The sequence below is a fragment of the Lethenteron reissneri genome, chromosome 14 (assembly GCF_015708825.2).
Source record: "Lethenteron reissneri isolate LAM-NWPU_2019-01 chromosome 14, ASM1570882v1, whole genome shotgun sequence".
Lineage (NCBI taxonomy): Eukaryota > Metazoa > Chordata > Hyperoartia > Petromyzontiformes > Petromyzontidae > Lethenteron > Lethenteron reissneri.
Window position 1 is genome coordinate 7,516,164 of NC_083792.1, and position 13,856 is coordinate 7,530,019.

Genomic DNA, 13,856 nt, shown 5'->3' on the forward strand with positions numbered 1-13,856 from the left:
TAACGAGCACCTATGCAGGCTGGCGCAGCACACGAGAGGGTGGGTGGCCAACACCACGCTCGGCCGCCTTTGTCTCCCTACTACCGATGTTTTGCACATAGCACAAGGTACTCGTTCAGGCTTACCGAGAGGGCGATTCGAATATTCGCAAATTGTATTGGTCGTGAGCGGGAATCGAACTCGGGGCGCTAACCGCTACACTACCGCCACACAGACTAACATGCACATCTTAATATATACACAAAGATCCCCCGTGTAGCCTTAACAGACTGTCGGGGCAAGTGCTGTTAGCGAGCACCTATGAAGGCCAGAACGGTACACGAGGGGGTGGGTGGCCAGCACCACGCCTGACCGCCTTCGTCTCCCCAGTGGCGATGTTTACACACCACACTAGGTACTCATTTGAGGCTGAGTCGACCTAGGAGAGGCCCGGGACCGGTTCAGATAATCGTCACTCATGTTGGCCGTGAGCGGGAATCGAACCCGTGTGGCCGGGTTCATAGCGCAGCGCGCGGACCGCTGCACTATCGCTCCCCACACAGAACACATTCCTGCGGAGGGAGCTGGTAGGAACGTTGGGTTGCTCGGTCAATGGCCAGGGTCAACGGCGGCGTGGTGTATTCCGCAAATATGCCCGACTGTGAGGGCGGGCACAAGCCGGCGTGAGTAGGTTAAACGTTGAGTTTTATAAGGGCAACACGGGGTGACCAGCCCCTCCCCACCCAGCCCCACCCCTCCCACCCCCCACCCAGTCCCACTCTCCCTCCCTCCCCACCCAGCCCAGCCCCTCCCCACCCTCCCCACCCAGCCCCTCCCCACCCAGCCCCTCCCTCCACACTCAGGCCCCTCCCCACCCTCCCCTCTCCACCCAGCCCCACCCCTCCCATTTTTGGACGGACGACACAATAATCCCCTGTGGGCTGGTGGAACCAGGTGGTTCCTACCAGTATAAACAAACATACTAATATATAAATATCATTTGCATGCGTAAGCCACATTTCATCCGTATACACACTAACATATACACTTTAAGGCACTAACACAAACTAATACCCTTACCATACGCAAAGCCTCACCAACACACATCAAAGCAACTCGCGCACATACACACACTGACATCTCCAAACATGCATGCGCAAACACACACACTTCTCACACATACTGACGCACGCACGCACACACAAACACACCCAAGACACACACTAATCACACGACTACACACGCTACTACACACACTAGAATATATATTCATCTCCATCAGGCACAGCGCTGCTGGGACCCTGGGGAGGGAGATGCCAGGAGCGGCGTCGGGTAGAGGTGGGGGCCCCGGAAAGGAGTGGGGTGGGGGGACCCCAGGGAGGGAGGGGGACCTCAGGGAGGGAGAGGGGAGGGGGGCAGGGAGGAAGAGGGACCCCAGGAAGGGGGTAGAGGTGGGGGGCTCAGGGAGAGAGAGGGGGGATGAGCCCAGGGAAGAGGATGGGAGACTCTGGGGAGGGAGAGGGGGGAGAGGCACCCCAGAGAGGGAGGGGGGGGGTGGCCCAGTTGAGGATTTTGAGCTGCCAGGAGGAGATCAGCAGCGAGGGGGGGGGGGGCCCTGGGAAAGGATTGAAGGGGGGGATCTCAGGGAGAGAGGGAAGGAGAGGGATGGCAGGAAGGAAGAGGGGGTGTCCCAGGGAGCAAGGTGGGGGAGACGAGGGGAAGCCATCCTCTGGCTCGGCCGGACAGAGCCGGCGACGTATGTTGACCGCCGCCACCAGCAGCATCTCCTGCCGATTCAGCGTCTTTTTTAAAATAAACTCAGCCTTGCGCAGATGCGGGCCTCGGCGCGGGTGCCACTGGCGTCGAATGCACCGGCGGTGAGCGGCGGTGAGCGGCGGTGAGCGGCGTGCCAGGCTGACGACTGCACCTGCTCTGTACTGCTCGCTGGACCAGGGCTCGGCAACCTGCGGCTCCGTAGCCCGCAGGTTGCGGCGGCTCCCCAAGGGCCCCTTCGTGACGTTCTCCACTGAGGACCAAAACCTCCTCGCGGTCATTGGGTTCATCGTGGCTTCTCGAACTACGGAGTTGTGTTTTTTGTTGCTAACGAATTCCTTACTTGGGTTGCTGACCCACTGCACTAAGAAGTCGTGGATTTGCCTCAGAGCACTGGCGAGGATCTTTGGCCTGAAATACGGCGTGTAGTTATTTTTTTATTGTTGTTGTTGCTGCTACTGATGCGCTTATTTACCCAGGAAAGGACTAACGTGAGTCTCAAGACTCCTTTTCAGGAGGGTCCTGCCACACCGGGGATGCTTTGGCCAAATCGATTGACGACACCAAAAAAACCCGGAGAAATCCCTCCGCCCTCCGTACGAGCGGATATCAGTGAAAGCCCCGCAAAGATGGATTCAAGAATACATTGCTGCGTTGCCATCTCCTGGCCCGCCTCGCAGCCCACGCCCGCAGCATGCGCCCCATTCCCAGGGCGTCTCCCATCAAAGAAGGAACCGGGCTCAACGCTGCCGAGCTTGCGAGACGCGACCAGATCGGGCACATTCAAGCAACGCCGATGATGTAATGAATATGATGGTGAGGTGAAGATGATCACGATCATCATGATGATGGCGAGCTGATATCGATGATGCAGATCGTGATGCCGATGGTGAGATCATGACGAAACAGAGGGCGCCTATAACCCTAATCCTCCCCGCACCCCCTCCCCCTGCCCCCCCCCCGCCCTCCCCGCCCTCCCCGCCCCCCTCCAATCACCCCGTAGCGTCAGAGAAAATGTTCTCGTTGTGACCTGGACGTGGGTCATCAGCTGTTCTTTACAAGCCGGGCCGGGGGGGTGGGGTAAATGGGGGGGGTGGGGTAAATGGGGGGATGCGGGGGGGGGGAGTTAGGGTGGGGGCGTGGCGGGGGATGCCCGGGGGCTACACTGGGTTGGTCGCAGCTGGAGATGTCGCCGATACCAGGGCGGGATCTGGAGCCGGGAATTCTGGGCGGTGATGGCGCCACTCTGAGTGTAAAGGTGAAAGGCGAAGGTGCAACCGGTGGTTCACGCCGCTGCTGCACCACCACCACCGCCACCGCCACCGCCACCGCCACCGCCACCGCCACCGCCACCGCCACCGCCACCACCACCACCCCCACCACCACCACCACCCCCACCACCACCACCGCCACCGCCACCGCCACCGCCACCGCCACCGCCACCGCCACCGCCACCGCCACCGCCACCGCCACCGCCACCGCCACCGCCACCGCCACCGCCACCACCACTACGCCCCATCGCGATCGTCTCATCGGGGTGCCGAGACAACGAATTCCATTTCGTCTCTCGCAGAGCAGTGCGACCCTCGGTGGTGAGGAACGGCCCGCGGAAGCGGACATCACAGAGCAACCTCTGTGAGCCCTTCAAGGTGGCCTCTCATCCACACCGCATGTTACAGCCAACCCGCAGTTAATTCTCAAGAGCTGGCATTTAGCCCAACGAAATTGAATGTCACGGGAGGTTTTTTTGTGTGTGTGTGTGCAGCGATGGGTGACCACCCTGAGACCTTCCACTCGCTATGGGAGCCACGGTGGGTAGGAGATATTAACTACCTCGCCTGGTATCCAGGAGGTAGTGGGTTCGATCCCGACCCCGACACCTGCCATGTATTTGGAGTTTGCGTAGCTCTCATCATCACGGTGGGTAGGATATGTTAACTATCTCGCCTGGAATACAGGAGGTCGTCGTGGGTTCGATCCCGACCCCGACACCTGCCGTGTATTTGGAGTTTGCGTATCTCTCATCATCACGATGGATAGGAGATGTTAACTACCTCGCATGGTATACAGGTCGTGGGTTCGATCCCGACCCCGACACCTGCTGTATATTGGGAGTTTGCGTGTTCTCCATGTGGTCGTGTGGATTTTCCTCCGGGTCCTTCGGTTTTCCCCCACCACATTAAGAATCAACGTGCGTTTTGAGATTTTGTCTGCTATAAATTTCCACGTGATAAGCCACTTCATTGAGCTATCATTTGAGGCCAGGTCGCTTCTCAAAAAAGAGCTACATAGCTCAGTAAGCCTTACCTGGTAAAATAAAACAGTTTACAGTTTTACAGTTGAGAACCCAGCGGCGAAGACCTGGATTCGAGCCCAGGCTCTCGGCGGCGCCGGCTCGGTGCTCTGCCTTCCGAGCCGCCGGTCGGTCGCCTCAATGCTCCGTCGCCAACTCGAGCGTGGGCGACGGTGGCCAGAGATCGACCTCGGTTCCGCGAGCGCTCCAAAGGCCAGCCGTGACCGACCGCGTAGTCAGCGAAGGACCGGCTCGCCAAACGTGTGACCTCTTGCGACAGCATTCGCACAAACTTGCTGCCACACACCGGCGTGTCGAGCGATTTGTTTGATCTATGAGTCATGGGGAAGGGAGGGGGGTGGTGAGGGATCACGGGAGCGGCGCCGTTCCTTTGAGGGTCGCAGTCCACTCCGAACGTTGACCGTCAACTGAAGTGTGCAATCTTCTGCTGGAGTTTCCGCGTCACCGCTGCCGTGAATACGGAACTCCCCTTCCCCCAGCCGTCTGTGCTCTCGACTCCCCGCCGCTGTAAACCACGAGCGCCTGCACTGCGCACCAAGTACGCATGATATCCCACGTGACATCCCACGTGATGCACGTCACACACCGTGGTGCCGCACGGCATCTTGAGACGCGGTGGCCTCCAGATGCTGCGCAAAGGTCGCGCCGCGTCGCACGCGAGGTCAAGGTGGGATCGGATGGGGTCGTGTCGGGTCAACATGGTATGAAGAAAGGGGTCTCCCTACGGCGGTCAGGAAGAGGTCAGGTGGGGGCTGTGTGGGGTCAGGAAGGGCTCGGGTGAGGTTAGGGTGGGGTCAGGATGAGGTCGTGAAGGGGTCGGAAAATAGTCGAGTGCGGTTAGGATGGGGTCAGTGGGGTCAGGTGGTGTCACGGCAGGTCCCTACCGCTGTCGGACCAGGGCAGGTAGGGGGGGCAGCTCACGTTCACGCTCTGCCCCGGGAGACCGTCCGGCCAGCACACGTAGCTGTCAAACGTGCGGTTACAGTAGCGGCCTGCGTGGCGCACACGGGGACATGGGGTGAGACACGGGGTGAGACACGGGGACGCAAGGTGAGACACAGGGTGAGACACAGGGTGAGACACGGGGACACGAGGTGAGACACAAGGTGAGACGCAGGGTGAGACACGGGGACACGAGGTGGGACACGGGGGGAGACACGAGGGGAGACACGGGGACACGGACGTAGATGAGACAAGTGTCAAGGTAAGAGGACAGACCGTAGAGCTGGAGACACGGGGACAGCGGCTGAGACGCAGGGACACACTGGAGCACCCCTACTTCCATCGCCCCCCCCTGCTCCCCCCCACCCCCCTGGACCCGCACGTGTTTTCATTTTAATCTTGCGTAGTGAGCGCTGCTTCGTCACGCACAACGACCCGAAGCGTGGGGCGACCTTTGTGTATGTGCGTGTTCGTGGGCGCATTGTGTACACATCAGCACTGGGGAGACAAAGACGGCCGGGCGTGGTTCTGGCAACACCACTCCCTCGTGCGTCGTTCCGGCCTTCATATGTGCCAATCGCTAACGGCACTTCCTCCAACACCGTGTGTAGACAAGCAGTCACCCCGTGCAGTCTGTGTAGGCTCCACTGCAACTGGTGCTGCTACTACTGCTGCTCGACTAGAAGATAGAGGCAGGAGGCAGAGGAGGAGGGTGAGGAGACAGGTAGAGGTGGAGACAGAGGAGAAGACGGAGGAGGAAGGTAGAGGAGACAGGTGGAGGTGGAGACAGAGGATGACAAGTGATAATGGACACAGAAGAGGAGACAGAGGAGGAGGAAAAGGAGACGGGGAATGAGAGCGATGATTTACAGGCGAACAGAGAGAATGAGGAGGGAGGAAGATGAGGTGGAGGATAAGGTGGAGGATGAGGTGGAGGATGAGGAGGAGGATGAGGAGGAGGTCTGTGAGACTGGGCCGTGTGCCACGCACCGGCTGCGTGTGAGGGGTACGGCGTGGACTCCATCTCGTCGAGGCAGCGAGTGCGGTACTCCTTCCACCGCTCCACCGTGCGCGACAGCATGGAGCGCGGGGACTGCTGGGGGAGACACGCGGACACGCGGCGACTCAAGAGACACGGGGGACACGCAGAGACACGCAGAGACACGGGGGACACCCGGGGGACATTGGGGGGGGGGGGGGGGATACCCGGGGGAGACGCGGAGGACATCCGGAGACACGCAGAGATCCGGGAGACACGCGCAGAGTCACGGGGAAATGGGACATGGGACACCGAGACCCATAGACATGGAGACACGGGGACACGGGACATAGAGATACCAGGACATGGGAACATATTATATAGTGCAACTAATTATAATCACTGTATGAAGACACAGAGACACAGGAATATGGGAACACGGGGACGTGGGGACGCTAGGATACAAGAGACACAGGAAGAGGGGGACATACGAAAACGGGGACGTGAGTATACCAATTATTCTCCACGTATCACAGCAACTCATTACCATTACATGACCTCGCGGGGACTAGCGGACACAAGCAGGTGGGCACTGGGACACGTGAGACAAGACAGACGTTCAACACACAACCAAAGGAGGCGAGACGTGAGAACGCGTGCGTATGGTGTGAGGACGCGGGGACACGGGGACTCGTTCCGAACGAATCCTCGCTCCCTCCACGCGTCATCCCGCGGCAGCTCCAGCGGCACGGGAGGCAGCGGCCGAGCGGGCGAGAGGAAGATCACAAACACGACGCTCACGTGGCCACACGTCCGCTTTCACGACCTCCCTCCCCCCGTCACCCCCTACCAGCTCATCACCCCCCCGCCCACCACCTCCTCCTCGTCACTATCCGAGACACGATGACGCACGCGCTGCACTGGCACAAAGACAAAGATCCCCCCCCCCGTGTAGCCTTAACAGACTGTAGGGGCAAGTGCTGTTAGCGAGCACCTATAAAGGCGGGCACACGAGGGGGTTGGTGTCCAATGCACCACGCCCGGCCGCCTTTGTCTCCCTCGTGACGATGTTGACACGTCGCACCGGGTACTCATTTGAGGCCGAGTAGACCTAGGGGAGGCCCAGGACGGGTTTAGATAATCGTCACCGGGTGTTGGCCGTGAGTGGGAATCGAACCCGTGTGGCCGGCTTCGTAGCGCAGCATAGCGCTAACCGCTGCACCACCGCTCCCCACACGCACGAAGTCACACGCACGAACTAACCAACGCGGCGAACAGATCAAGCCTCGGGCAGACTGTTGGGGCAAGCGCCGCTGGCGAGCACCGATGGAGGGCGGCAAGGCACGCGAGGAAGTGGGTGGCCGGCACCCACGCCCCGGTCGCCGCCTTCGTCTCCGCAGCGATGGGGCTGACGCACCGCAGCGGGGGACGCGTTCAGGTGAGAACCCCGTGAACACGCTTCAGATTTCATAGTCCAGGGAAGGGGGGTTAACCCAAATGCGTAGTTTGCGTATGGGGGGGGGGGGTCTACTGACAATGATCGTAGCAGAGGAAACGGGGTGGGGGGGGGGGTGAAGCCTCGATAATAATGTGTCTACATTGGACTCCAAATGAGTTAGATATACCGACGGTGTGGACTATCTGTTTGCGTAAACACGTGAATATTATTCATCCTTGATCGTTTCTGCGTGGATTAAATATCGGCCGTTCTATAGGATTCTGTGGGGGGGGGGGGGGGGGGGTGCGTCATGCGTTCGTATGCAAGTGGGGGGGGGGGTGTAAAAAGTCCGCGTGCGTACAGGTAGGAGGGGAGGAGGCATCAAGTTTTGACAGATTTAGGCGTATCTACTACATGGATGGCCCCTGATGCAACACACATCGCAAGAAATGTGCATCCGGGCTCTGAAGGCCACAATGATAGCGAAGTAGTGGATACTCTTTGAAGCTATTCACGTACACATTTGTTATCATGTTTACAGTGCAGTATTATCCGTTCTTTCCCCATTAAAAACGACGGTCCCTTATAAGTGTTAACATTTTTGGGTATTTGACCACTGATGTGGACCGCCAGAGCGGGAATCCAACTCGTCCGCTGTCCGGATTCATATCGCAGCGCGCTCACCACGACTCGCTAAACTCACTCCCTTAACAAAGACAAACATCCTCCGTTTCGCCTTTTTTACTTTACCGGACTCTTGGGGCAAGTGCTTTTAGCGAGCACCTCTACATACACACACCGACACACAAGCTAACAAAGACAAGACAAAGATCCCCCGTATAGCCTCAACAGACTGTTGGGACGAGTGCTGTTAGCGAGCACCTATGAAGGCCGGCACGGCACACGAGAGGGTGGGTGACCAACATCACGCCCGACCGCCTTTGTCTCCCCAGTGGCGATGTTTACAGACCGCACCAAGAACTGATTTGAGGCTGAGTCGGCCTTGGGGAAGCTACCTGTTTCGTAGTGCAGCGGTTGCACCACCGCTCCCCACACACGAACATGCCCACACAAAGACAAAGACGCACATTCTATGTCTGTCTCTTCGTGTGTTTGTATGTATGTCCAAGTGTCTATCTGTGTGTGTGCGAGTTGTGTGTTGTATCTCTCTCTTTGTCCCGTGTTCGCTGGACACGAGACACAGGGCAAAGCAAGACGGGACACGGAGACAAGGAGTAGAGAGACACGGGGACTCAGGGCACAGAGACACGGGGACACCGATAGACAGAGCATACAAGACGCGCAGACACGAGCCGTTGATACACGGGGACACAGCGACACGGGGGCAGAACGACCCTTGACATGGGACAGTGAAGCATAGAAAACGGGGACACGGACACGCGGAGAGAAACGGGGGACACAGAGACACCAGAATACAGAGACACGGGAAAATACGATTGACAGAGAGACGGGGTAACAATGACATGGGGACACAGAGACGCGGGGTCATAGAGACACAGAGACACCGGGACACAGAGACGGAGACACACTGCGAAATAGACAAGGGACGGACAGACGAAGAAACACTGGGAAAGAGACACCGGACGTACAGACGAAGACACACTGGGACACAGAGACACAGGACACAGAGAGACGGGACATAGAGACGGAGACACACTGGGACACAGAGACACGGGACATACAGACGAAGAACACTGGGACACAGAGACACGGGGACGCAGCACAGAGACACGGGACATAGAGATTAAGACACGCTGGGACACAGAGACACACAGACGAAGACACACTGGGACACAGAGACACACAGGGCACAGAGACACGGGACATAGAGACGAATATACACTGGGACACAGAGACACACAGATGAAGACACACTGGGGCACAGAGACGCACAGACGAAGACACACTGGGGCACAGAGACACACAGGGCACAGAGACACGAGCCACTCACTGGACGTGGGAGCGGTGATGAGCGCCGGTTCTGCGGGATCGGAGTGAGTCTGTCTCCCCGCGTGTCTCCGTGTCTCTGTGCGCGTGCCGCGCATCAGCCGCCAGCGCGCGCGCGCCCCCCCCCCCCCACCGCGAGGGGCGGGGCGAATCCCGCAGCCCCGCCCCCCTCCCCGGCAGTTGGGAGAGGTGGAGGGGTCGAGGTCGGGGGGCCGAGGTGGGGGGGTGGAGGTAGGGGGTGGGGGTGGGGGGGTGGGGGTTGGGGGTGGGGGGGTAGAGGTGGGGGGGTGGAGGTGGGGGGGTCGAGGTGGAGGTAGGGGGTGGAGGTGGGGGGTGGGGGTTGGGGGGTGGAGGTGGGGGGGTGGGGTTGGGGGGTGGAGGTGGGGGGGTGGGGTTGGGGGGTGGAGGTAGGGGGTGGGGATGTCGAGGTGGGGGTAGAGGTGGAGGGGGGCTGCCGGAGGTGAAGACAATGGCGCCTGTGATGTGTCGATTTCCCCGGCGCGGCATTTGAAACAACGGTGCAAAAGTTTCTTAAACTCACCCCACCCGCCACCAGCAGAAGCCCAGCCTCGCCTCTGTCCACCAGTAACTCCGTAGTTAAGTCTATTGGCAGGTCGTCGTGTGGTGAGGTGGGGTAGAGTGTGGGTATCCCCCACCTCTTGCAACGCGTTTAGCTAGTGTGTGGAAGAGTAGGCCAAATATCCTATTAAGGGGGCTCCTTAGAGCGCCCTCCAGCGGAGGCTCTTCCGCCAGCAGTGGGGTGAGCGAGCAGTTTGCAGGGCTGCGCCTTTAACTTCTCAGCACACGTGGGGGGAAGGGGGCTATGGGGGGCTTACGCTGGAGGGGGTAGACACTTTTACTTTGCATCTATCCAGGAGAGAGCTACACTGGGGTCTTTTTTCAGGAGGGGCCGTGCTGCTGCTGCTAATCAATGACGAGTCGTGTTTATTATTATTATCCACGTGGGAAGAAAACCGGAGCTCAACGCGAGCGAGCGAGGGGACAACGCTCTATCCCCGTACATATTGAGACAGATGGCGATCAGTCCACACTTCGCTCTGCTGCCATCTCCTGGCGAGCCAGAGGTTATGGTGCCACTCAACGCCCACCCACCCACGCTGCTGTCTCCACAGTCGTCTATCGCCTGCCACGTGTAGCCCCCCCACTCCTCTAACCTCGTCTCACCTTCACGGGTTTCACTGGTGGTGGTGGTGGGGGGGGGGGCGATGGGAGGGGAAAGATGTCATCGCCCGATCACCCCTACAGCCGCAAACACGGCTACCTTGCATCTCCTCTGGCGCCGCCCTTGGCGGCCGCGTGTGCGGTGTTGTGTGACATCAGTGGAGAGTGGGGGAGCGGTGGTGCAGCGGTTAGCGCTACGCTGCGCTACGAACCCGGCGACCCGAGTTCGATTCCCGCTCACGGCCAGCACCAGCGACGATTATTCGAATCGGTTCTGTACCTCCCCTAGGTCGACTCAGCCTCGTGCGGTGTGGGGAGACAAAGGCGGTCGGGCGTGGTGCTGGTCACCCACCCCCTCGTGTGCCGTGCCGGCCTTCATAGGTGCTCGCTAACAGCACTTGCCCCTACAATCTGATTTTATGAAGCAGTCCTGGTCCTCCCCCTAAGTTGACTCAGCCTCAAAAGAGTACTGTACCTGGGCGTGGTGCTGGCCACCCACACCCGGCCTGTGCCTTCATAGGTGCTCGCTAACAGCAGCACTTGCCCCAAAATTCGGTTAGGGCTACATGGGAGATCTTTGCCTCTCTGCGTGTGTGCGACGAGAGACTCGGCCTTGAATGAGTAAGTGGGACGGTGCTCCTCATAGGTGCTCGCCAACAGTCTGTTGAGGCTATACGGGGGATCTTTGTCTTTGCAGCGTGACCCAACTCACACCCGCGACCTTTACGCGTTGCACTAATCCCCGCACGCGGCCTGCATCAAACATCGTCACGGGGCCACGCACGCACGCGCGCGCGTGTGCACAGACAATTTTAAAAATCCCCCGTATAGCCTTGGACAGACTGTTGGGGCAAGTGCTGTCAGCGAGTAGCAAACTACGGCAAAGGCCTGCACGAAGTTGTTGGTGGTGTGGCCAACACCACCGATGTTGTGACCGTGAGCAGAAATCGAACTTGAAAAGCCGGCTTCGCGGACTGTTGGGGCCAATTCTGTTCACGAGCACCTGTGAAGGCCGGGGATGGCGCACAAGCGTCGTTTGTTGTGGCCAGAACCACGCCCGGCCGCATTTGTCTCCCCAGTGCTGATTATTGCACACACGTACACAACACACGTGTTGGGCTCTGGGTATCAACGCCTCCTCCTTCTCCGGGCACCCCGCGGATCCCGTGGCCCCTCCCCTCCCCCCCAGGATCAAGGCTCTCATCCCTCTCCCTGCATGACCACGTGACCCGGGCGAATGCGGTGGTCATGTTCAGCACCGCGGGGTTGGGGGGGGGGGTCACGTTTATTCCGTGCAGGGCTCGCCCCGTGACCCCTTCACGAAAACATGTAATCAGGGCCGGCAAACTCCCTGCACACACTACAGTGACTACACTCATTACACACACTCACTATACACGACACACACTCACTAGACACTACACACACACTATACACTACACACCCACACTCACTAGACACTACACACACACTATACACTACACACCCACACTCACTAGACACTACACACACACTATAGACACTACACTCATTACACACACACACTATACACTACACACACTGACTATACACTACACACACTATACACTACACACACTCACTAGACATACACTATACACATTACACTCATTACACACACACACTATACACGACACACACTATACACTACACACACTATACACTACACACACTTACTACACACACTCACTATACACTACACACACTCACTATAAACTACACACACACACTCACTATACACTACACACACTTACTACACACACTCCCTACACACACTACACTCATTACACACATTCACTATACACTACACACACACACTCACTATACACTATACACACTCACTACACACACACTCACTATACACTACACACACACTCAATATACACTACACACACTCACTATACACTAAACACACACTATACACTACACACACACACTCACTATACACTACACACTCACTCCACACACTACACTAGACACTACACATTTGTCGTGATGTAATTGATGTCACTACCGTGTTAGCGCCAGCCACTATCATAGGAGTGCTGCTGAGCGCCGAGAACCTCCCTGGGGGCTCGAGGGACACGTGACAGGGAGCCGGGAGCTCCTGACTTGATCCACGAGGGGGCGGGGCCTAGGGCGGGGCGTGGCCTATGGGGGCGTGGCCTGGGGGGGGCGTGGCCTAGGGGGCGTGGCCTGGGGGGCGTGGCCTAGGGGGGCGTGGCCTAGGGGGGGCGGGGCCTAGGGCGCGGCCAGGGAATAAAAGGAGGAGCCCCGACGGGAATCGGGGCTCGTTTGTGGGGATCGTCCTGGGGTCCCGGTCTCTTCGCTCTTCGTTCTTCGAGTTGAGTCTTAGCTCGGCATCGTGGGTCAGGCAGCGTGTGTGCTGACTGGCACGTTCGTTATAGTAAACGCGCACGTACGTGGCGAAGAGTATAGCCACACCTAGCTGTACTGTAGAACCGGAAGTGGTTTGAGAAGTTGTTAATACACGTTGCCTCCAACTATAGTGTGTGCGCCTCTGTATATTACACTACACATACACACTCACTATACACACTCACTACGCACACGACACTCATTACACACTACACACACTCAACAAACACACTATACACTACACACTCATTACACACATTACACTCACTATACACCACACACACTTTACTCACGATACTGCACACGCTATACACACACTGCACACTGACGACACACACTGGAATATATATCATCACCATCAGAGAGCACTGGGACCCTGGGGAGGCAGGAAGATGCCAGCAGGGGGGGGCAAGTGGGGGGGGGGGGACCCAGAGAGGTGGGGGGAGAGTCCTGAGGAAGGGTTGGGGGGTCTTGGAGAGGTAGAGGGGTCGTGGGGACACACAAATTACACACACACTCACTAGACAGTAGACACACACAACAACCGCCATTCGTCACTAAGTGCTGGTGACGCTTGTGCCAGGCTATGTGCACTTTGATGCCACGTGAAGCGTCGAACGCCCGTTGGCAGGTCACGGGGCAGACCCAGGAACCACGGGTCGACTGACTGAGATGACTGGCTGATGCATCACCTGTGCCCCCTACTGTGCCAACTTGCTGTGCGATAGCCACCCAGCGCTTCGCTCGTTGTTGTGAGCGTCGCTCCTCCGCCCTCCGTTGTTGTTGGAGGGGGCGACTGCCTCCAACTGCCCAGTAGCGTCTTTCACGAGACTCCTACACATGACCCAGCCAACGCAGCCTTGCCTGCCGGAGGAGCTCACCGA

The 13,856-nt window shown here is 58.4% G+C and overlaps 1 protein-coding gene across 1 annotated transcript in view; it reads right to left on the reverse strand.

Annotated features, from left to right (window-relative positions):
- Positions 1-13,856, reverse strand: part of LOC133342171 (glucagon-like peptide 1 receptor) — a 72,100-nt gene that overhangs the window by 48,967 nt on the left and 9,277 nt on the right. The window contains exons 3-4 of the mRNA XM_061551138.1: positions 5,999-6,104; positions 4,951-5,058 (exon numbers count right to left, since the gene is read on the reverse strand). Of these exons, the coding sequence (XP_061407122.1) occupies positions 4,951-5,058; positions 5,999-6,104 (214 nt within the window). The remainder of the gene's footprint in view (positions 1-4,950; positions 5,059-5,998; positions 6,105-13,856) is intronic.